The sequence below is a fragment of the Lepus europaeus genome, chromosome 20, assembly GCF_033115175.1.
Source record: "Lepus europaeus isolate LE1 chromosome 20, mLepTim1.pri, whole genome shotgun sequence".
Taxonomy (NCBI): Eukaryota; Metazoa; Chordata; class Mammalia; order Lagomorpha; family Leporidae; genus Lepus; species Lepus europaeus.
In genome coordinates this window covers 34911104-34933310 of record NC_084846.1, presented here as the reverse complement: position 1 = coordinate 34933310, position 22207 = coordinate 34911104, and the positions used below count along the sequence as shown (strand labels likewise).

Sequence of the window (22207 nt, the reverse complement as noted above, 5' to 3'; positions counted from 1 at the left end):
CTGAAAAATTTATTATCTAAGGTTATTTTCAGAACATAGTTACCTATTCACTCAATTGGTGGTAGGAGTGCTTCTTGATTAGTGTGCTATCAGGAACGAGCCCCTTAGGATCATCAGTTCATCATCCTTTTTCTTGTCTCAGACATTCTTTAGCTGAATTTGAAAGACCAAATATATACCCATTTTCACCTCTTTTTCTGTCTACATTTTCTGCTTCTTCTTAACTCATCTTAAAAGCAGAAAGGATACTCAGAAAGGAAACAGTGAGAAGACCCATGCTTTAAAACACTCCCGTTTAACCCCCGCTCCAATGCCCAATACATCAGTGTAGTTTATTGCAGTATTTCCCATTTACTTGATGGATTCTCTTCGTGAGACCTGATGTTTCTCAACACTCAGTAGGAAGTTGCGTTGCTTTTTGTGATTGAAGCTGAAATGTTCAGTGCATTTCTTAGAAACATTAAATGGCATCTTTTATCTTTAATTTGTTCCTTTATCGTGAACATAAATGCAGATGGGTATACTGATGTAAACATTTTGACAGTCTCTTCCTAAGCGAAGACTTTTTTCTGTGCAGAATATGGAACAATGCACACATTGTCATTTTATACTTAGGGACAAGGACTTCTCAGATGCACGCATCCTGAGGGAGGGAAGGGGACTTGGATGATCCAGACAAGCACTATGTTCTGTGTCTGGAAGTTGCTTCTCTTCCCCGATATGTGCATTGAGGCTAAAGCTGCTACTTCTTTTACTGAGGAAGTTTAAAGTACAATGTAATATTTTTTTCATTTCCCCAGACTCTGGTTTTATTTGCAATGGTTTGGAGGTGAATTGAAGAGATCAGAGATTTCTTTTTCCCTCTTTGTATGAAGTACCTGCTAGAAAAAAGGTTATTTGAACCCCACTTCCAGCAGTTTGTGGGATCACTACTGTTTTGTTCTATTACAGAAAATTTCCCCAAAGACAAAGAATATAATTCACTAAAATAACCGTTACGCTACTGACATGTTCACTTGTGGTTAATATATGAACATGGCCAAAAATGACATTTGAGTCAGAATCATTAGCCACTATTCATCTCTAGGTTTGGAATATATTGTATCTTGTTCTATTTTTCTTGTTTGATACATATGAGTTTACAGTTTGAGGTGTTTGTCTCCGGCCTTCTGGGCTGGGTTTACTGGACATGCCAGGATGCTCCCTGCTCCAGAGGGCGTCTGTCATGTGCTGTGACTCAGAAGTGCCACCTTGGACAGACTCCAGGCTGACAGGGAGAGGAAGTGAGGAGGTTCCGGCCTCCTTTAGCTCGGATGAACAGGAAGCTCATGTGGTTTTTCCAATGGGATTTGCTTTGGACAAAATTTGGTTAAAGTTAAAGACTAGTCTGAGGCCAGTTAGATGCTGATTCTAGGGTCCCATGCCAGTGCTATTCAGAGCTCTCCATTGGAGAATCCATGTTCTACTGAGCCTTCCAACTGACTTCTGAAAAACATTAAAATTTGAGGGTCCGTTGAGCTTTCCCCAAGATGAGGATCCAAAGAGGACACGTGTCTCACTGTCTTATTTATGTTCCCATTTCAAGTCCTGATATCAGAATAGAACTTGTTTTTACTTTGAAAGCATTCACATGTTCAGAGATAGAGCTGTTATCCTTATTACTCATTCTGGAGATTCGAGTTGTCAGTGGCCTCTCCCAGGGCTAAGTTTCAGACATGGCCAAGAGTCATGGCAGAGCCGATTGCAGTAACCGAGGCAAAGCATCAGGCTCAGGTTAATCTTCACTGGCCTTGCTGACTCTGGTCTGGCCCTAGCAGGGTCTTCAGTGGCGAGATTTGAGTCACTGAGCTACAGTGCCATGTATTGGCAGTAGGATCACTCGGAGCTGTCCATGGGGTTGTTATTTGGATCTACCACCAAGTGGCATTAGATTTGGGAGGAAGACTCTTACTGGCCTTGAATGATTTTGACAGCTTGAATATGTAGAGGGGAACTGGATTGGGGTGGATGGATCATGCTGGGATGCAGTGGGAGTCAGTGATGCCAGCATCTCTGCAGGGCACCTTGGGACACCCTGCATTCAGTCAGTGCATTCTTACACAGATCCTCGTTGTCAGCCTTGGGTCAATACGTGTTCCTTATCCCTGTCCAATGCTTCAGTGTAACTTATGATAATTCTCATTTAACCAGTAAATTCATGTTGCACAGCACCTACTCCAAAGTGGCATTCCTTTTCATGATTTAACCCGAAATAGTCTGTGAAAGTCTTAGGAACATTAAATCATCTTTCATGTTTAAGAAATATTTTTATTTGGCCAGTGCCATGGCTCACTTGGCTAATCATCTGCCTGTGGTGCCGGCACCCCAGGTTCTAGTCCCGGTCGGGGCGCCGGATTCTGTCCCGGTTGCTCCTCTTCCAGTCCAGCTCTCTGCTGTGGCCCGGGAAGGCAGTGGAGGATGGCCCAAGTGCTTGGGCCCTGCACCTGCAGGGTGCAAGGAGACCAGGAAGAAGCACCTGGCTCCTGGCTTCGGATTGGTGCAGCGCCAGCCATAGTGGCCACTTGGGGGCTGAACCAATGGAAAAAGGAAGACTTTCTGTCTGTCTCTGTCTCTCACTGTCTAACTCTGCATGTCAAAAAAAAAAAAAAAAAAAAAAAAAAGAAAAGAAAAAAGAAATATTTTTATTTACTTGAGATGGGCAGAGAAAGAGAGAGAGTATGTGAACAAGAATGAGAGAACATGATCCCCTCTACCCCCTCCCTGCTGGTTTGCTTCCCAAATTCCTGCAGTAGCTGAGTGTGGGCCCTGGTGAAGCCGGGGAATCGAGGACTCATTCCTGACCCCTCATGCATGAGCCATCACCCCTGTTCCCTAGGGTCTGTATTAGCAGGATGCTTGGGTGATGCTGGGAGATGGAGCCAGTATTTTTTTTTTTTTTTTTTTTTGAGAGGGAGAGGGAGAGGGAGAGAGAAAGAGACTACTTGTTCACTCCCCAGATAGCCACAATGGCCTCCGCTGGGCTGGGCCAGGCTGAAGCCAGGAGCTTCTTCAGGGTCTCCCACAAGAGTGGTGCTTGAGCCATGTTTTGCTGCTTTCCAAGGTGCGTTAGCAGAGAGCTGGATCAGATCAGAAGTGGAACAGCAGGAACTCGAACCAGTGTCCATACAGGATGCTGGCACTACAGGAGGCGGCTTAACCTTGTATGCCACAGCACCTGCCCCTGGAACTAGTACTAAAACCAAATACTCTGTTATGGGACATGGGCACCTTATGTGCTGGGCTAATTCCTGCCCCAAAACATCTTTTTATCTTTAATTTCCGAAAATGAGACTCAAGATGAAAAACTAAGTGTTTTTTAGCTGTTGCTGCAACATACTGTTGTTTGCTACTTCCACCAGCAGCTAGTAATGCAGAATAAGTAAAAGGCACCAAAAATGCTTCTATTTTTGGAGTAGCTGTTTGTGGACAAAAGAACTTGATGGCTCATGTAGAAGGTGCATGTTCAGTCTTACTTTGACTTTTACCTTTTTTTTGGTCAAGTGACTTACAGATCTGAGGACTAGATTGGACTGGTGACTCTAGAAGTGGTAGCCTTTTTTCTGTCACATGAAATGAACACTCCAGCAGTTTAGACAGAATTGGCCTCTTGTTTTGTGTTCTATTTGATGCACACTTCTGAACTCTTTGAAAGGAGTTGATATTCTTAACTGTAGACCAAGAGGAACACATTGACTGGTGTCAGGGGTCGGGAAGTACACTGGGCTCTGATTGGTAAGCAGCTGTAGCTGGTGGGCTTTATGGAAAGCCCGAGCTTGGCTTTAAGTTAAGTGAGAGTGAGCAAGTGTGTGTTTTGCTCCCACTTGCTCTCCTAGTACTTACTCATGATGGGTCTTATGGAAAGTACATAGCAACCACTTCTCGTCTATAGAATGTGACTAATACCTACCACTTCTTTTCAGAAAATTGCATCTTTATCACCAGTCATAATGTCTTCTGTAGAGTAGGCTCTCAGTAAATTAAGACTATTATTAGAAGTCTGTTTAGTTGTTTTTTTTTTTTTTTTATGGTAAATGCTATGGAGGACTGCCAGATTGAAAAAAAAAAATTGTGTGTGATGGAAAGGGCGTTGGAGTCTTGGGCTGTGAAATCCTTTGGGGAGGGCTGTGGGGTGGGAGTTGGGGGGGAGTCTGATGGCTGTCTAACTCAGTGGGGGCTAATGTGTTCTTTCTCCTGCCCATGGTCTGCAGGATGTGGACAAGTGGTCCTTTGATGTCTTTTCCCTCAATGAGGCCAGTGGAGATCATGCACTGAAATTCATTTTCTATGAATTACTCACACGCTATGACCTGATTAGCCGTTTCAAGGTCAGTATCTAACTCAACAGGTAAAGAAGTATACTATTCAGCTTTGCCTATCCTCACGCCACATTTAGGCTGTGACCCAGAGAATTGTTTCATGTGGTCTGAAAACTGGCCTGGGTAACTCGGGGAGCACAGTACGGACAGCCATTGCTGTGAGTTCCCGCATCAGGGGTGCTGTTTGCTATACCGTTGGTGGTGGGTCTTCCTGGCAGAGGAGAGTCTGCGGAGCCCATGTGGATCCCTGTCTTCCTGAAAGTGCATTCCCAGACTTGAAACAGGCCTGCTACCCTGAAGCTGCTGCCACAAGTCCCGTTTCCATCTGACCGTGTGCAGTATGGACCACTGCTGCCAGAGACACAGTAATGGGGGCAGAGCAAGTACCCACTGGCTCTGTAAACTCATTTTCCTACCGCCTGGCTCATTCAAACAAATACTGTTTTAGCATCTCAGAGATCACTGGTGTTTCTCAGCTACTCATGCTCTGATTAACTCTTCAACTTTAAAGAGCACAGATCACCTCCCACGTTCAGCCCCTCGACCTTCTAACACTGCAGCCTCTTGAAGTTGAGCCAGGTTCTCAAGCTGACCTGTGTATCCATCTGCCTACCTCTGATGGCTCAGCTCCTCACTTCTCACATCAGAGAGATGAGCATCTGGAAAATGCAGGCTTTTTCCTCTACAACATACTCATTTATCTGGACAGCAAGGTTCTTTAACATTTTCCTAGGGCTGTGGGTTTGGATATGTATGTCTTAAATGACCATGCAGATTTTCCGGATAGGATCCTGAAGTCCTTCATTTGTTTTGCATCAGAGCCTGTGTGAGAATTCAGCAGCTGCTGGGGGCCCTTTGCACCTGCGTTTGCAATGCTCCTGTGCACACACAGCCCTCTCACTGCCTGTGTTCCTCCCAAGAATTCAAGATGCCCGTGTTCATTGAATCTTCATTTTAAAAGTGATGGGTTTGTCTTTGAGTCCTTAAAGATTATATTTAATTTTTTTAAGCACAGAATGAAAAGTATCACACAATCTCCTTCATATGTAGAGTCTAAAAAGAAAAGTGATCCCACCAAAGTTAAAAGTATAATGGTGAAGGAGCCAGTGTGGTGCCTGTGAGGCCAGCATCCCACATGGGTGCCTTGTTGTGTCCCAGCTGCGCCACCTCTGATCCAGCTCCCTGCTAATGGCCTGGGAAAGCAGCAAAAGACAGCTCAAGTGTTTGGGCTCTTCCCTTCCACATGGGAGACCTAGAAGAAACTGTTGGTTTTGGCCTGGCCTAGGGCTGGCTGTTGTAGCTATCTGGGAAGTAAACCAGCAGATGAAAATTCTGTATCTCTCCCTTTCTGTAACTCTGACTTCAAAAATAAAATCTTAAAGAAATATATAATGGTGAGGAAATGGTTGAGGAAATATAAAATGGTGGGGAAAGGTTAATTGATGGACACTAGGGTGTAGCTAGATAGGAGTGAGAAGTTTTGGGATTTCCTTGCACAGTAGAGTGACTACAGATAATCTTCTATGTAGAAGATAGGATTTTGAATGTTACTATAAAGAGAGGTTCAATGATTGAAGAAATAAATTTATTTATCCTGATTGAACATTAGACAACATATACATGTACTGAAACATCAGAGTACTCTGTAAATATGTACAGTGTTTACATGTCAAAATTTAACTTTTTTTAAATCCACAAATGGAAATCCTGGAAGAACGTGCCCAAGGAAACAGTCATGGAATCTTGGAAGCATTGCCCTTGTTTTTCTTACCAGGGTCATTGTTAGTCTCCTTTTCTCCCAGCTTTAAATGAGACAACCTACCCTAAACCCTGGAATTGATCCAGGAGACGAGGACAATGCATTTTCCAGGCTCCCGTTATTTTGTTCTGCCTTTTGCAATTGTTCTTCACTCTCTGCCACATAGAAGAGGAAGCCAAGTATACTTTATGTATTTGAGGTGAAAAAACCATTAGGCTAGTTGGAGATATTATCCTGACTTTCTGATAGCTCCACATCTTTTATTCCTTGGGAAATGAATGAACATATACTATGCAGCATATCTCCTTTGTGTGGAGAAAGAAAGTATACAAATATCTTAAAGTATGAAATTATAAAACAGGCACAAGATGCCCCCAGTATTGATAGAAAAATTGACTTTCTGAAAACCATGTCCTTTAAAAGGACCGGTTGGGAGCAGGTGTTGTGATCCCGCGGGGTAAGCTGTCCCCTGTGCCACCTGCATCTTGTTTCAGAGTGCCTGGTTCAAGTACTGGCTGTTCTGCCGCCCACACAGCTTCCTGCTCAGGTGCCTGCAGAGGCAGTGGATGGTAGCTCAAGCATCTGTGTTCATGCCCTTCATGTGGGCGATCTGGATGGAGTTTCAGGCTCCTCCTGGCCCAGCCCTGACTTTTGGGGGCACCTGGGGAGCGAACCAGTGGATGGATGATTTCTTCTTTTATTCTCCCTTTCAAATAAGTCAATCTTAAAACACACAAAAAAATGTAAGTTGAATGTATTGGTCACATGAAAAACAGAAATGAAAAAGAAAAAAAGAAATGAAAAAGAAAAAAAGCCTTAAAACTCCAAATCATAATGAGATAGTCTGTTATATAAGGAAATAGGAACAAGCTATGTTCTTAATGTTTATTACTTTGCAATTCATTATTGGCGACTCGCAGTTGGGAAGCTCTCATTTCACTGATACTACATCAGAAATAGTAAGTGATTCCATAAACTGGTGCTAATTCTTAGTGTTGTTTCTAGGTTCCTCGGTATTGTTTATAACTCTTTGGTGTCCTGTGTACCACCTCTTCTCCCTGGGATTAGGTGAGAAGAGTATTTGTGGGGAGATGTGGACCAAGAAGTATAAGTAGCATAGTCCCCAACAAAAGTGTGCCTCCAAAACCATGGCTTTGCATGTCAATGTTTTTGAGCCGATTGTGTGTCATTCCCCCAGGTCTCTGAACTGCAGAACAAAGAACAGTTTTCAGAGTTGACTATTCCTGAATCTGGGGCTTCTTGTTCAGTTTTCAGATGATCTGATAATTTCCCCAGTGATTTGCATTAACTGTGTGAAGTCCTAATTGATAGACTGTGCCTCTCGAAAGGCGCAGTCAATGTGCCATAGAATCTTTTTAAAACTTCATATCTTATTTATCTTTTGAGATAACATTTTTTATTTACATTATAGTCAAAGGCTTAATACTCTACTAAATAAAGAATATAACAAATGAAAAGTAAGAACACCATAGCCCAGCAAGAAAATAGGCAAGGGCTATAAACAATCAAATGAAAAGGTGCTCAACTTCACTCATACATTTTAAAATAACCACAGAGCATTTAAAGTATGGTAGTCTGTAATTTGTATCAGTTTGTTTGATAAAGATTTAAAACAAGACTTGAGGAGATACTATATTTGCAGTAAAACTGAAATATGACAGGCAATTAAAAAATTAGCTCCTACATATAAGGGAGAACATCTTGTATTTGTCTTTCCACATCTAGCTTTTTTCACTCAACATGCCCTCTAGTTCCAAACATTTTGCCACAATGATAGAATTTCATTATTTTTTTACGGCTGAATAATATTCCACATATATAATATATGTACATATATGTATATACATATATAAATACAATATATGTGTATGTATATTATATATATATATATATATATTCTTTATCCACTCATCTGATGATGGATACCTTGGTTAATTCCATGTTTTGGCTATTGTGAACATGGTAGAGCAAGTGTCTGACACAGTGAGTTCACATCTTTTGGGTCTGTAGTGAATTACCCTTGCTGCTGTCTTTCAGATCCCCATTTCTGCCCTTGTCTCGTTTGTGGAAGCCCTAGAAGTGGGATACAGCAAGCATAAAAATCCTTACCATAACCTGATGCACGCGGCTGACGTGACGCAGACTGTGCACTACCTCCTCTACAAGACAGGAGTAGCGGTGAGTACAGCCGGGGACTCTTAGAATATGCAAAAGGTGTCATGATGGAAATCGTAGATGTTCCCGTCCTGATGAGGTTGAGCCCCCAAGAGAATGTTGTCCTGTGGACTTCCTATTTCCAAGGGTTATTTATCCTTAATGGAGAACTTGGAATTCCCTATTGCCTCTGGAATATTCTCTATCCTATTTAATGAAATCGTTATCTGGTTATGACTCATATCCTCACTAGGTTATACCTTATTAAAATAAAATTACAGAAGCTAAGCCAAATACATGTTTCCAGATCTGGAGAGTGGTTCTCTTAGCCTCTGCTATACTAACAATGGCATTCACAACTACTGAAATTGTACCAAGTAGACATGGCAACTATGTTACATAAAGTGAGTTTTTGTCTTAAACCACTATACATTTTATTTATTCACACTTTATTTATATGAATTTGGTATATTTTAAGCTCAGGCTTCATCTTTACTTCTAACCATTTGATTCCTTTCTTCCCTGCTCTGTCCCAACATTTCAGCTCAAGATGTTTTGTGCTTCTGTTCTGTAGTCCATGTTATCAGCTGGTCTGTCCAACTCTTATCTGTGCCAATACCTTCTTGGCCCAGATATAAGTCACTCATTTTAAAAAACAAAGTTTCCACTGACAAGAACAGGTCTCTATGATATTTTGAAGTCTCCTTCAGAGTGGACATCCAGAGAGACAGTCTGTGAATGGTTATCAATTAGCCTATAAGCCCAAGGCCCATTTGTTATCTTTTCCACTAGGGAGTGTTGAAGGACTGTCTCATATCTCACTGGATTGAAAATAGAAAATGGTGGGAGGAGTGAGGGCTTTGGAGCTAGATATGGTGGATCTAAATCCCTGCTTAATTACTTTAGATTTTGTGACCTATGATAAATTACTTGAGCTCTGAGTCAAGATTCTCATTTTTAAAATGGTGAAAAGCATTTCAACTTACAGAAGTGCTTTGATGATTAGGATATTTGATGATTAGGAATAAAGTACCAAAAGTATTAAATACTCTGCTTCAGTTGGAATTATTGTTATGAAAACATTGAAGACTTTTCCCAAAACCTCTATCTTTTCAGTTCTTCACTATTAAGAACTTATTTCTTACAAATATTTATAAAGGAATTTTTAGAATTATACAAACACGGGGCTAGGATTGTGGCGCAGTGGGTTAAGCTGCCACTTGCAATGCTTGTATTCTGGTATTGGAGTTTCAGCTGCTCTGCTTCTGATGCATTGTCCTGCCAATGTGCCAGGGAAGGCAGGAAATGATGGTCTAAGTCCTTGGGCCCTTGCTGCCCTCATATGGGAGACCTGGCTGACACTCAGGACAGCATATGAAAGATTTCTCTTTCCTTCTCTCCATCTCTGTCACTCTGCCTTTCAAATAAGTAAATAAATAAGTAAACAATTACATAAAGCACTACAAGGGAAACCTGGTTAGCTTGCTAAGGGCTTTATATCAGGAACTTAGAGCAAATGTCACATGTAATGGTAGTTCTGTGAAAGCACAGAGTAGAATAAAGAGGTCCACATTAACGCTGCTTTTCAGGGGTGGGTGTTTGGCACACCAACTGGGACATACCCACATCCCATAATAGAGGGTCTCGGTTCAGGTCCTGGCTCACTTCTGCCCCCAGCTTTCTACTGAGGCATGCTGACGTGGGCTGTAGGGAGAAACAACATGTGATGGCTCAAGTATGTGGCTCCTGCCATGCACATGGGAGGCCTGGACTGAGCTCCTGGGCTCCTAGCCCAGCTCCAGCCACTGTAGAGGCATTTGGGGAATGAACTGGAGGTGGTCCATCTCCATCTCTACTTTTCAAGAAAATAATTAACAATTAATTCTGTTATTGATATTTCTCTGAGGTCTCAGGTAATACAATATGATATCTAGATCTAATTTAGATTTTTTTTTCTGAGATCAAATAAAAGACCAATAAAATTTAAGTTAAAAAAAGCTATTCTTGATATAGGAAGTTTATAGTTGTAAATATATCTATATATCTATATATCTATATTTTAAATGTAGGAATATATAAAGAATTTCAAAACTGATAAAAAGGAAACTCTAAAAACTAAAAGGTCTCCATTTAAATGAGAAAAAACCATAGTTTTAAAGTGAAGCCTCAGTGCTGTATAATTGTCAATTTCCCTCAAACTAATCTATAAATTCAAAACACAATACCAGTCAAATGTCCAACAGGATTTAACAAACATAGCCTGGGTCTGGAATTCATGTAACGTATTTCACAACCTTAGAGGATAATTTAATTTTAATTTTTAATATGTGGGAATGTATTTAATATGGGAAGGTATTTCTTACTGTACAAATTGAAATATCTACTGAAGTTACAGTTACATGTGGTATTTGTGAAAACAAATTTATCAGTGCAACTGATTAGTGTAAAAAATGAACTCAAGTATTGATTGTATACTTATTATGTGCTAGGGTATCTTTTTTTCCAGGATGCTATAGGCTAAATGTTTGTGTCCATCCAAATTTCCTATGTTGAAATCCTAACCCCTAATGTGATGCTATTAGGACATGTGGACTTCGGGAGGTGACTAGGTCACGGAGGTTGACCTTCATGAATGAATTAGTGCCTTATAAAGGTGGCCGCAGAGAGCCACATTCCCCCTCTGCAGCTGTGTGAGGGCACAGCCAGGTTTAGTTGGTGAGCCAGGAAGTGAGTCTATGCTAGACACTGGATTTGATGGAATCTTGATTCAAGAACTGTGAGAAGTTAATTTCCAGTATTCATAAACTATCTGTCTATAGCATTCAGTCGTAACAGCTCAGACAGACAGACATAGGGTGAGGTTACATCAGTATTCTTGTAGAACTTACTTTCTAGCAGGAGGTTGCAGATAGAAGAAATCGGTGAAAAAAGTAATAAGTACCACTAATACTCTGCTGAGAATTAAAATAGAGAAGCTACCCAGGGAAAGCTCTCCAGAGGCAGTATTTAAACTGAGTTGGTTGTGATTTGAGGCTGTAGCCCTGCCGAGTGCTGGAGATTGTCACCAGTTAGTGCAGAGTTGGTCCAAAGGCCTTAGTGTGAGAACAGCTTGGCTGGATTTACAGAGCAGAAATAAGGCAAGCGTGGCAAGAATGGCACACGGGGAGACGGTGCTGCAAGAGGAGATGGGAGAAGGTGGCAGGAACCAGACCAAGTCTGGCTTTATGGGCCTGGTAATGAGTTCCAATTTTATTCTAAATGCAATGGAAAAAAGGGTTCTAGACAGGGGAACGATGTGATCTGGTTATGATAAGAGGATTGCTACGGAGAATGGCTTTTGGGGTAGCCTACTGGGAGAGTACTGGCAAAGTCTAGTGAGACACAGTGGCTGTGAGAGCTATGAAGAGCTTTGCTGGAATGGAGAGAAGAAAATTCTGCTTCTGTGTAGAGTGATAAGGACTAGGTGGTAGCTGGGATTTGGAATAACTAAATGAAGATTCGAGAGCACTTCTTAGATTGTTGGCTTGATACACAGGCCTGGTGAGAGGGCATATTTTGAGGGTAAGGCAATCAATTTTTGACTTAGATAAAGAGTCCAAGATCCCTATCAGACTTCCATGAGGAGCTGTCAAGCAGGAAGGAAATGAAAGGAACCCGGATTTCTGGAACAGGTCGGGTGGACACATGGGCTAGGGAGAGATGCGCAACCAGACGGGACTGTGGAAGGAAAGCTAGTGACAGTAAAGTAGAAGGGGTTCTGACGTGATCCTGGGAGCATCTGGAAGTTTAAAACAAAGGCAAAACATAGAATCAACAACAGTAACTAACAAGGAGTAGCTGATGACAGTGGGACAATGTCCATGGAAACCAAGGAGAAAGTGCTTTAAGAAGGTGGGACACGTGGAGGTTTGGGAATGGTATGGCTGGAGAAGTGACCATTGGCCTTGGAAATATGAAAGGCATTGTTGACCTTGAGATGCACAGTCTCAGTGGTTTGATTAGAATGGAACACTGTCTAGTGTGTAATTGAGCAAGAATCAGAGGTGAAAATGTAAGAACATGTCCATGGACAGCAACGTTGTGGGGAAATTTAGTCAGTTCACAAAAATGTTTTGGAACAGTTGTTCATTTGAAGGAAACAGAATGTTTTTGTTCTTCATTCACCAAAAAAACCTGACAAATGAATTAAAGATGTAAGTGCAAAAATTAAAATTTGATCATACTAGAAGGAAATATGAGTATATATATTTTTGAAAAAGGAACTTCTTTCTTAAGTAAGCCTTAAAACATAGAAGCTGTAGAACACAATATTGACTCTTTGGTGTGCATTAAGGTTAAAGTGTAGGATGAAAGACAAAATAATGAAGTAAGCCCTAGGAGAAAATACATGGACAGCAAAGATTCAGATGATATAAATAAGTCAACAAAATTATACAGGTTTAGTAGACAAAGAATATGAACAATTAAGAGAAGTAATGTGTTTGATCAATAAATGAAATATGAGAATGTATACAACTCTTTATTATCCAAATGTGTATGAACAAGATAACCTGTTTTCCTTCATCATATACATATGGAGAAAGGTTGAAAACTTGCTAGTTGTTCTTAAGATTTACAGCAGGGTTTCTCAAACTCAGCACTGTTGCTGTGTTGGTCTGGATAATTCTTTGTTCTATGCATTGTAGAATAATTAGCATTAGTTAACTAGTGGCCTCCACCCACTGGATACCACTAGCACTATCCCCACTTTCAGTTGTAGCTATTGAAAATATCTCCAGTTCTGGAAACATAAATCCAGAGTGGTGGTAATGGGGACAGTTGCACCAGGTTTAGAACCCACTAATGTAAAGGAAATTATATGCTACTCATGGGAGTGTAACACGGGAGTAGTCATTGAATGTAGTTAGTATTGATGTAGTTAGTATAAGGAAAAATATGCATACCAATGCTCTATCACTTGCAAGTGTCTACAAGAAAGCATTGTGTAAGACAAACATAACTTTATATCTGCATTAATTTACTTATAGAAATAAAGCTTTTATAATTAAAACTCAAAGAAAAATAGTCTATGATACTTTGAAAGTATTTGGAAAGGCATGATATAAAATAATCCAGATAAAATATAAGGAAAAAAATTTTTTTATTTATTTGACAGAGTTAGACAGTGAGAGAGAGAGAGGGAGAGAAAGGTCTTTCTTCCGTTGGTTCACCCCCAAAATGGCCACTGTGGCTGGAGCTATGCCGATCTGAGGCCAGGAGCCAGATGCTTCCTCTTGGTATCCCATGCAAGTGGCAGGGGCCCAAGCATTTGGGTCATCCTCCACTGCCTTCCCGGGCCACAGCAGAGAGCTGGCCTGGAAGAGGAGCAACCGGGACTAGAACCCGGCGCCCATATGGGATGCCGGTGCTGCAGGCAGAGGATTAACCAAGTGAGCCACAGTGCCAGGCCCTAGAAAAATTACTTCTAAACAGACTATTACTGAGGGTAATTCTTTCACTGAAAATCTTCGATTTCTTACATATATGAGCAGTCTTCAAAATGTTATTGGAGAATACATGTTATGAAAACTATGCGTGAATTTCAAAAAATTTTTGTAGCAAGATGATTTTTTAAAGATTTGTTTATTTGAAAGTCAGATTTACACAGAGAGGAGGAGAGGCAGAGAGAGAGAGAGAGAGAGAGGTATTCCATCTGCTGGTTCACTTCCCAGTTGGCTGCAATGACTGGAGCTACACCCACCTGAAGCCAGGAGCCAGAAGCATCGTCCGGTCTCCAATGTGGGTGCTAGGGCCCAAGGACTTGGACCATCTTCCACTGCTTCCCCAGGCTGTAGCAGAGAGCTGGATCATAAGTGGAACAGCCGGGTCTTGAACTGGCACCCATATGGGATGCCAGCACTGCAGGCAGCAGCTTAACCCACTGTGCCACGGTGCCGGCCCCAAGATAATCTTTTACTTCCATTTTTTCATAAGCATTGAAGTCCATGCATATATAAAATTAGGATATTTATGTAGTTATTTACCCTACATCAATTAATCATATACTATGATCCTCTCCCTAGACTGTAAGAAATCTTTAAGCACATATAATAATAAATATTAAAGAGTTTTTTGTATTGTTTCACTACTAAATGATACTTTGGATTTGCTCCCTTGCACAGTAATATTTTTCCATTCATTTCATGCGTGTATATATGCTTTACTTTTTATTAAGACTGATAATATTAAACATTTTCTCATATATTCTAGTCACTTTTCTTTGTTATGACTCATCTAACCAAATATTAATTGAGCTTAATATTTTGCTCAAAATGTTTGGAATTTCTTTATGAAAATGTTTACCTCACATGTGGACAAGTATCAGTAATGGTAGTTATTAAACATGAGTAATAAAAATGACTAATACTACTATCAAATATAGAAATATTTAATTTTGTTATTATCTTTTTCATTTTATGACCTTGTATATAGACTCTTAAGAAACATAGGGTTACATATTAGAGGGAGAATATCTTCCCCACTCAAGATTTTCTTTCATCTGGACTATATTAGGGTGGTTAGACCAAACAGTCTCCAGGTATCAGAGCATTAAAAATAGCAAAGGCTGAATCTGCCCCCAGCCCCCGCCCAAGGACAAATTGAGGGATGTGCTTCCTCTCCCTCACTCCAGGGCCTCGGCTTATTCTACAGCTCCCATCCCTCGTGTCCATTTTCATAGCAGACAGAAAAGAACTCTGTATTCGCACTTAAATTCTACGACTCCAGAACTCTGCTCATCATTTCTGCTGACCAAAGTGAGTCACAAGCTCCCTCCCAACCCACACAGGAACTAGCCAGTCTAGTCCTATGGTATAAATAGAAAAAATTTTATTGTTTCTTTGAATATTTCTTAGTGTTATTTCTTTGCCTGCTTTTGGAACTTGTGTTATGCCATCTGACTTCATATTCACATCTCTTCTCATTTTTCCCCTATCTTTTAGTCTTTTAATGTTATCTCCCAAGAGATGTCCTCAACTGTATTTTATAGGTTACCAATTTGGCCTTCAGATTTTTCTGGTTATTCAGCTTATCTTTTAGTTAGCTAATTTTTTAAATACCTGGAGCTCTGTTCTTGATTTGTTTCATTTTAGCAGCCTTAGATAGTTATGAATATATTTACATGCTTGTTTTTGAATTTAGTGTTGTAATCTCTATTAGGTAATGAAAAAGGTGTTTTTGTTTTTGAGAATCTTTGTTATATCATTGGTTTTTTTCTTTGAATTATCCAGCCACCTCTGGTTGTTGGAGAATGTGTACAAATGAGCATCCAGGCTAATTAGAAGGGCTGGTGCGCTGGGTGTCCCCTGCATGTGTGTGGACAGTCCACAGAGCCCTCCAGGGATGGTTCAAGGAGCCTCAGCAGCAACAGGCCACTCAGTTTCCTTTCCACTCATCTCCCTTTTTGCCCTGTGGCTTTTGTTTTTGTGCTTGTAAAATAGCTGAAATGTACCTTTGCAAATTCAAGGAGGAGTAGAAAGGGAGAATACCTAAGAGATGCAAACCAAACACCCTGGACCACTTTTAAAGAGTCATCCTGACATCCAGTGCACAATGTTCACTTACATTTCGTTGCCCCCCACCCAATTCATATGTTGAAATCCCAACTCTCAATACCTCAGAATGAGTGCATTTTCAGATTTTTAAAAATTAATTTATATTAAAGAAGTAGCCAAAGTAAAATGGAGTCATAGGGATAGGTCTTAAGAGTTAGGATACAGATAAATTCTTGCTTTAACCATAATTCTGTACTGCCTTTGGCCAAAAGATATCCCTTATAACTTATTATCCTTATGTATACTTATGCAAGGTATTATGGTTAGGAGTGGAATAAAAAATGCACTTGGAGCTAATCTATTCACCATATATTTAATTTTAATACCTCTTGTGCATAGTATATTATGTGGATATAAAAGTGAATCATACACAGCTTGTTTAGCTCTGAAGATAAATTCCCAAGTATTTGTGCTGATGCAAATTATCATTAACAAATGTTGTATCCTAGCAGCCAATGATCGTGACATACTACTCACTGTTCTTAAATTATCTCATTTGCCATTTGCTATTGAGTTTTCATTGTACATCCAGGCCATATTCAGAATAATTTTTAAATATAGAAGCTATTTCCCACCCACTCTCCCTTGGAAAAACATCTCAAAACAAATGTCTTTCATCATGAGCTCACAAAACCAGTGGGGAGCATCTGATGAATGGAGAACATGTTGTTACTCTAACCTTTCATTTCAAACCAGGGGGGAGAAACACTTTAAATCACCTCAGTTTTATAAACCATAAGACACATAGAGAATCAAAACATCCCATTGATAAAGTGATGTTGGAGTTTCAACATCAACAGTATTACTCATTGTAATCTGTATTATTCATTACTGTTTAACTTAAGTGCCTGGAAGATGCTTGAACCCTTCCAGAGTTATTTTGCTCATTTCTTAGAGGAAGCCCTTGAATAGAATTAGACTGAAGAGCTGTTATTGATGGGATAGGTATTAGACTCTGAGCTCCATCTGCTTTTAATTTAGGTCAAAATATCCCGAACTCTAAAGCCACCTGTTGGCCATTTCCATTGCTTTTTGTCAGGTGAGGTGCCATTCACGTTTGCCTTGCCTTTTTTTTTCTCCCAGAAGCTTGAAGCTGTGCTTGTTCCTTTGGTTGTAAATGCAATCAACAAATGACATCCTGAAGACTGCAAAATAATCTTATTAGGGGCTATGATTATTAGAAATGAGTCACCTCCACTGTATGTTGCATTCGATGGCATGTGTAGCAGACTCTACCAGCACCAGTAAGGTTAATGACCAGATCTTAAACAGAGGTTATCCTAGATTTTCCAGGTAGGCCGTTGTAATACCCAAGTCGATCCAAATCAGAGAGGTATGGCAGAAGTAGTCAGAGGGGTTCCTCCTGTGAAAAGGACTCAACCAGCCATTTCCAGCTTCAAGGCGGTAGTATGGGGGGTTGGGTGGGGAGCCAAGTGGGAAACATAGCAAAGGAAATGAATTATGCCCATTCCCCGAGTACTCCTGGAAGTAGATTTGTCTCAGAGTCGCTAGAAAGGATTGCCACCCTGCCCATTTCATGATTTCAGAATCCAGCCATGCTGTGCTGGACTTCTGACCTACAGAACTGTGTATCACGAGATAGGAGGTATTCTTTAAGCCTCTAAATTTGTGGTAATTTGCTAATGTAACAGTGGAAAATTAATACGGATTGGAAGAATATGACTAAAGAAACTACTATTCCTATATCCAAGTCACAGCTTAATACAGTCTTCTCTAGCCATAGGGCATTGCTCATGTCCTCGTCCCTCAGGTTTCCTCTGGCCTGTTAGGTCCCTCCTCTCCTCTCCCCTCCCTTCTCCTTCCCTACCACAGCTAAGTCTTCTGCATCACACACAGCAAGACTCAGTTGCCAAGGCGTCCCTGTCAATGAGTTGTGACATTCATTTTGTAGATAAGCAAACACTGGTAGGATCTGTGACTTGGACCTTGTCCCGGGTGCTAATTCTGAAATAAAATACCCACAGGGCTTAACTTGCTGACTTCTTGTGGGTTGACATAAAACTTTCTGCATTTACAGTAATTTGGGAAAAGTTAGGACATCTGAGCCACATGAAGATAGGAAGCTCACTTTCCCTCCTGATAGCTGCTCCCACCTTCTGTTTCTATGAAATAATGGTGTCGAATGCCACTGAGAGTGCTTTAACCACTCAACCACTAGCGTCGAATCATCTCATTGTTCTCCACGAACATTGTCTCTCCTTACCCCAAATTCTGTGGATTGGACCTCCATAGGGTCTATACATCCTATAGAAACTTTCCAAAAAGAAAACACAACTCACATTTTTCTGCTTCTACCAAACATCCTTTCTGAAGCAGTATGCGTCAGTTTAGCTCTAATTTCCACGGCTTATTGAATGAGTTTATATCACTCTGACATCATAGGGCCCTATTCAACCCAAACTCCCACTCCAGTCAAAGGCATTTCCTTACTTCACATGACTAAGGTTTTGCTACTGGGACTTGCTCATTTTGTTCATTCTTCTGTAAATGCCCACCTGCATTCCTTGGTCTGTGCAATTGTCAGTGCCCATCTGAAGTTCCCATCTTAGGGTTATGTAAAAAGCACCTATAACAATGGCTGCCACAGTGTGGTCCCCCAACAGTGAGGGGGCTGATGAGGACCTCAGGTTTTGCAGCTTCAATTTTCTTGTACCCTCTCCTTATCTTCTGCTTTATTTTTTTTTCCATCTGATTTTATTGATTTCCATCTTGGTCTGTTTTTTTTTTTTATATCTTTCTGCTTCTTGCCCTTAGTTTGTATTTGAGTTATATTGTTGAGGATGTCCACAATTTTCTAACATCCCATTGTGGATTCTTCTAGAAATCACTTTCAGAAGTATAGTTGTTTTCAGGTTATCTTTGTGCTCATGCTTTGCTTATGAGAGCTTTCTTATAAGGTTATTCATTTTCCCCTTCCTTTCTCAAAGAAGGTAATAATTCTGGGAAAGTTTCCTAGATGAGGACCAAGATTAGTGGTTAATTGAAATAAATTATTAAAGTGTAAAGTCATAAAATGTATGTAATTTAATATAAAATGATTAAAATGTAAGTACATTCTATACACTAATCTTTGAACTCAGAAAAGAGCCTGGAGTCTGAATTAATCAGTTTGGATACTAGTATTTGTCTTGCATCAACCCTACCCCATTACAGCTTTCCAGTTTTGTTGCCTTAGGATGAAATGAGAACTGAAACTCATGAAGCAAACTGAGTACAGAATCTCTCTAGGTTTTACTGATTTTTCCAGAATCTCTGTTTTTACTGATTTTTAACTATTTCATAGTGGTCACACATATTTTGACAACAGTTCTTTCACAATGAGTGTTTAAAGTGTGGAGCTTAGGTTCTATAGAAAAACCCAGTTTTATGTTCATACCTTATTGATGTATTTCATAGTTCAGGGTTTGGAATAAACCATATTGAATCTTATAAGGATCAGTCATGTACTAAGCAAAGTGAGCAGAGTGTAGCAAAGGGTGGCCCAGGAGTCACGAATGGTCCATTGTGGGGGCGTCAGACAGTGCGGTTTGCAGAGGGATAGGAAGCCTCAGTGAATGCAGAGTCCGTTAGACAGTGGTCAAGGGAGGGAGCTCCCAGCATGGCAGCGGTTCCCAGACTCTCACATGCATTATCACTAGCAGGATGGCTTGGTAAAACAGATTGCTGGGCTTCTCCCTCGTTCTGATACTTTGACATTGGGGTATGCTGAAGATTTGTTGGTGTTCCTAATAAGTTCCCATGTCATGCTAATTTCTGCTAGTTCAAGAGACATACTTGCCATACCACTGACCCACAGCCAACATTTGTGTCTGTGTGTGTGTGTGTGTGTATGCGGGACATGCCCCATAACAAATCAGCATGCGTAGGGTGGAAAGTAAAGTGTTATTTCTCAGTTTATCTTATCTCACTCTATAGTGAATATGCCTGCCAAGGTTAGCTCTAAGTTCTTGATGTTATGTTGGAATTTTACATTGTATATGTGTGAGTTTACCTAGGAACTTTATTTGAAAATTGGGGGAGGATGTACTATAGGCTTTTAATGTCTTCTATTATTTTTATTTATTATTTTATTTATTATTTTCTTTTCCAGAAAACCAGCTTTTTCCACCTTGCTTGGCATGCCTTTTTTTAAAATCACAAATACCCCAATCTCTTCACAGATAAAAAAAACCAAAAACTTTTCTGTGTGTCAAAACACGTTTGGCAACAGCTAGCCAGCTGCAGGGTGGGAAGGCAGACGTGTGATGTGTTGTTAGCAAGCGGAGGACTTCATCTGAGAAAGACAGATCATCTGATTGCTCTGTAATCTCCCTTTCAGAACTGGCTGACGGAGCTGGAGATCTTCGCTATCATCTTCTCAGCTGCCATCCATGACTATGAGCATACTGGAACCACGAATAACTTCCACATCCAGACTCGGTGAGCAGGGTGACACTCTGGGGCAGGCAGCACCAGGGATCAGGGGTAGAAGTGCAGAAGTAAGAAAGGTGTTAGTCACCTGCCTTTTGCATGGTTACTCTACTTTGATTTTCTGCGTATGAACTTGTAAATGAGAAATCTGCCTGGTCAGCTTCAGTCAAGACGGAGTTTAGGAAGCAGTGTGCTACTGAAACTCCTGTTCTGTTAGGATCCGATTTTGATGTCAGTTTCTTCTCCGTTGCAATGCTGGCTGCTAATTAGTGTCCTACGACTACTTTACCAATTTCTTGTAGACGCTGAGGCAGTTTACATGAAAGCTCAGGTGCTGTGCAGACTTAGTCAATAGAGATGGTAGGTATTGGTTGACGTTAACTGTAGCCAAGCCTCCTTGTTCTCTAGGTTCTGGCGAGATACCCTTCTCATCCTCTCCGATTTCATCTCCGCTATCTGTTCAGTGCTTGCACGCTTCCTGACATGGGGCTGGAGGAGCCATGTCTTCTCCTGTAGGCCACCTTCACCTTGGGCAGCATGTACAACCTTCTTTGTTAACTGCTGGGGTAGACACAGACCTCTCTAGGGGATGTTCAACACAGGTCCAAGGCCCCACACTGACCCTCCCGATCTGTCAGACATCACTCATTGATCTAGCATTTTCTTCCTTATCAGGCTATGAATTTATCCTTAGTATTCCTCTCAGCACAGAATTCCAGACAAGCAGTCCCACCCAGTGCATTAACATTTCTGCTTAGGGTGAAACCTTATCTTGTCTCTTAAAAGAGACATGGAACTAGTGAGTGTCTGGCTGTAGGGTTAATTGGGTCTTGATATAAGACTAAAAAGAAGCCAGGACCTGAGGAAAGGTGGTAAGGCCAAGAGAAAAAATGTAGTGGGAGGAGGAGGAGTTTAACATCCAGTAAAAACTTGGAGATCTCACTTGAAAGAGCAGGTGCATCCTCCAGATAGGTTTGTGTTCTTTAAATAGTCTATATGCATTTAATGAACTCAACATTTAATTATGGAGTACACAAAAGAAAACAATGTGGTCTGATCTGTTCAGGAGGGAAATGTCAGTGGAATAGAAGCAGACAAAAGGGCTTAGGCTGCTCGCTTTAGTCCCCACCTCCTGCCTTCTCAGACAGCATTCTTAGCTGTGGGAAGTAGCCCTTTGTGGTTTTGTTCCAAGGTTTTTAAATACAGGAAACTCTGGAGTAGCTGCTAATGTGGGTCTGTGGAGAGGACCTTTGCTCTGAGGCTGGAAACACTGAATAGCACCAGTCCAAGGAGGAGAGGGAGCAGAGCTGTGGATAACCAGTACCCAAGCCAGTTACAGCCCAGAGGTGCACGGTTCAGTTATAGGAGGTGGAAAGTTATCTTAGAGCCACAAAATGCTCATCACTGGGTACCTAGTTTATTCAACAGGTCTAAGAGCAGATCCCTTACTTTGAGACGTGAATGTTTTTGTTATTTCCAAAGGAGTAGGAAAATTCCAGTGAGTTCAGTTATGCTTGGTTTAGAAATTAAACATTGTTCTTCTTCAACTGAACTTTATCCGAGCATCTTAGACCCATGACCCCTGATCAGAAATCTATGTCTGTGCCCAGCTCCTTATCCTCCTATGGACAAAATGTTGAGCCTAACACTTCTAAGGTATTTCAGAAGTTCCCCAGGGTTTGGCCAATGACAGAGGCAGTTATCTTGGGTCAGAAGACCTCACTCCCTTTCCCAGCCACTCATGTAGCCACTGTGGGCTCTAAGCTGTTACTTTACATCTCTGGTATTCAACTTCTTTAACAAAAGCTCATCTGTTTCTCATTAAAGTATTAAAATACTTGTATTCCATTATAGAATGGTCTTTGGAAAAGTGACAATTGTTATATAGTCTTTAT

At 40.8% G+C, this 22207-nt stretch overlaps 1 protein-coding gene across 5 annotated transcripts in view; it reads left to right on the top strand.

Annotated features, from left to right (window-relative positions):
* Window positions 1–22207, top strand: part of PDE1C (phosphodiesterase 1C) — a 398369-nt gene that overhangs the window by 286030 nt on the left and 90132 nt on the right. For all 5 annotated transcript variants that reach the window (XM_062179212.1, XM_062179213.1, XM_062179211.1 and 2 more), the window contains 3 exons: window positions 4248–4364; window positions 8173–8313; window positions 20221–20321. In XM_062179212.1, the coding sequence (XP_062035196.1) occupies window positions 4248–4364; window positions 8173–8313; window positions 20221–20321 (359 nt within the window). The remainder of the gene's footprint in view (window positions 1–4247; window positions 4365–8172; window positions 8314–20220; window positions 20322–22207) is intronic.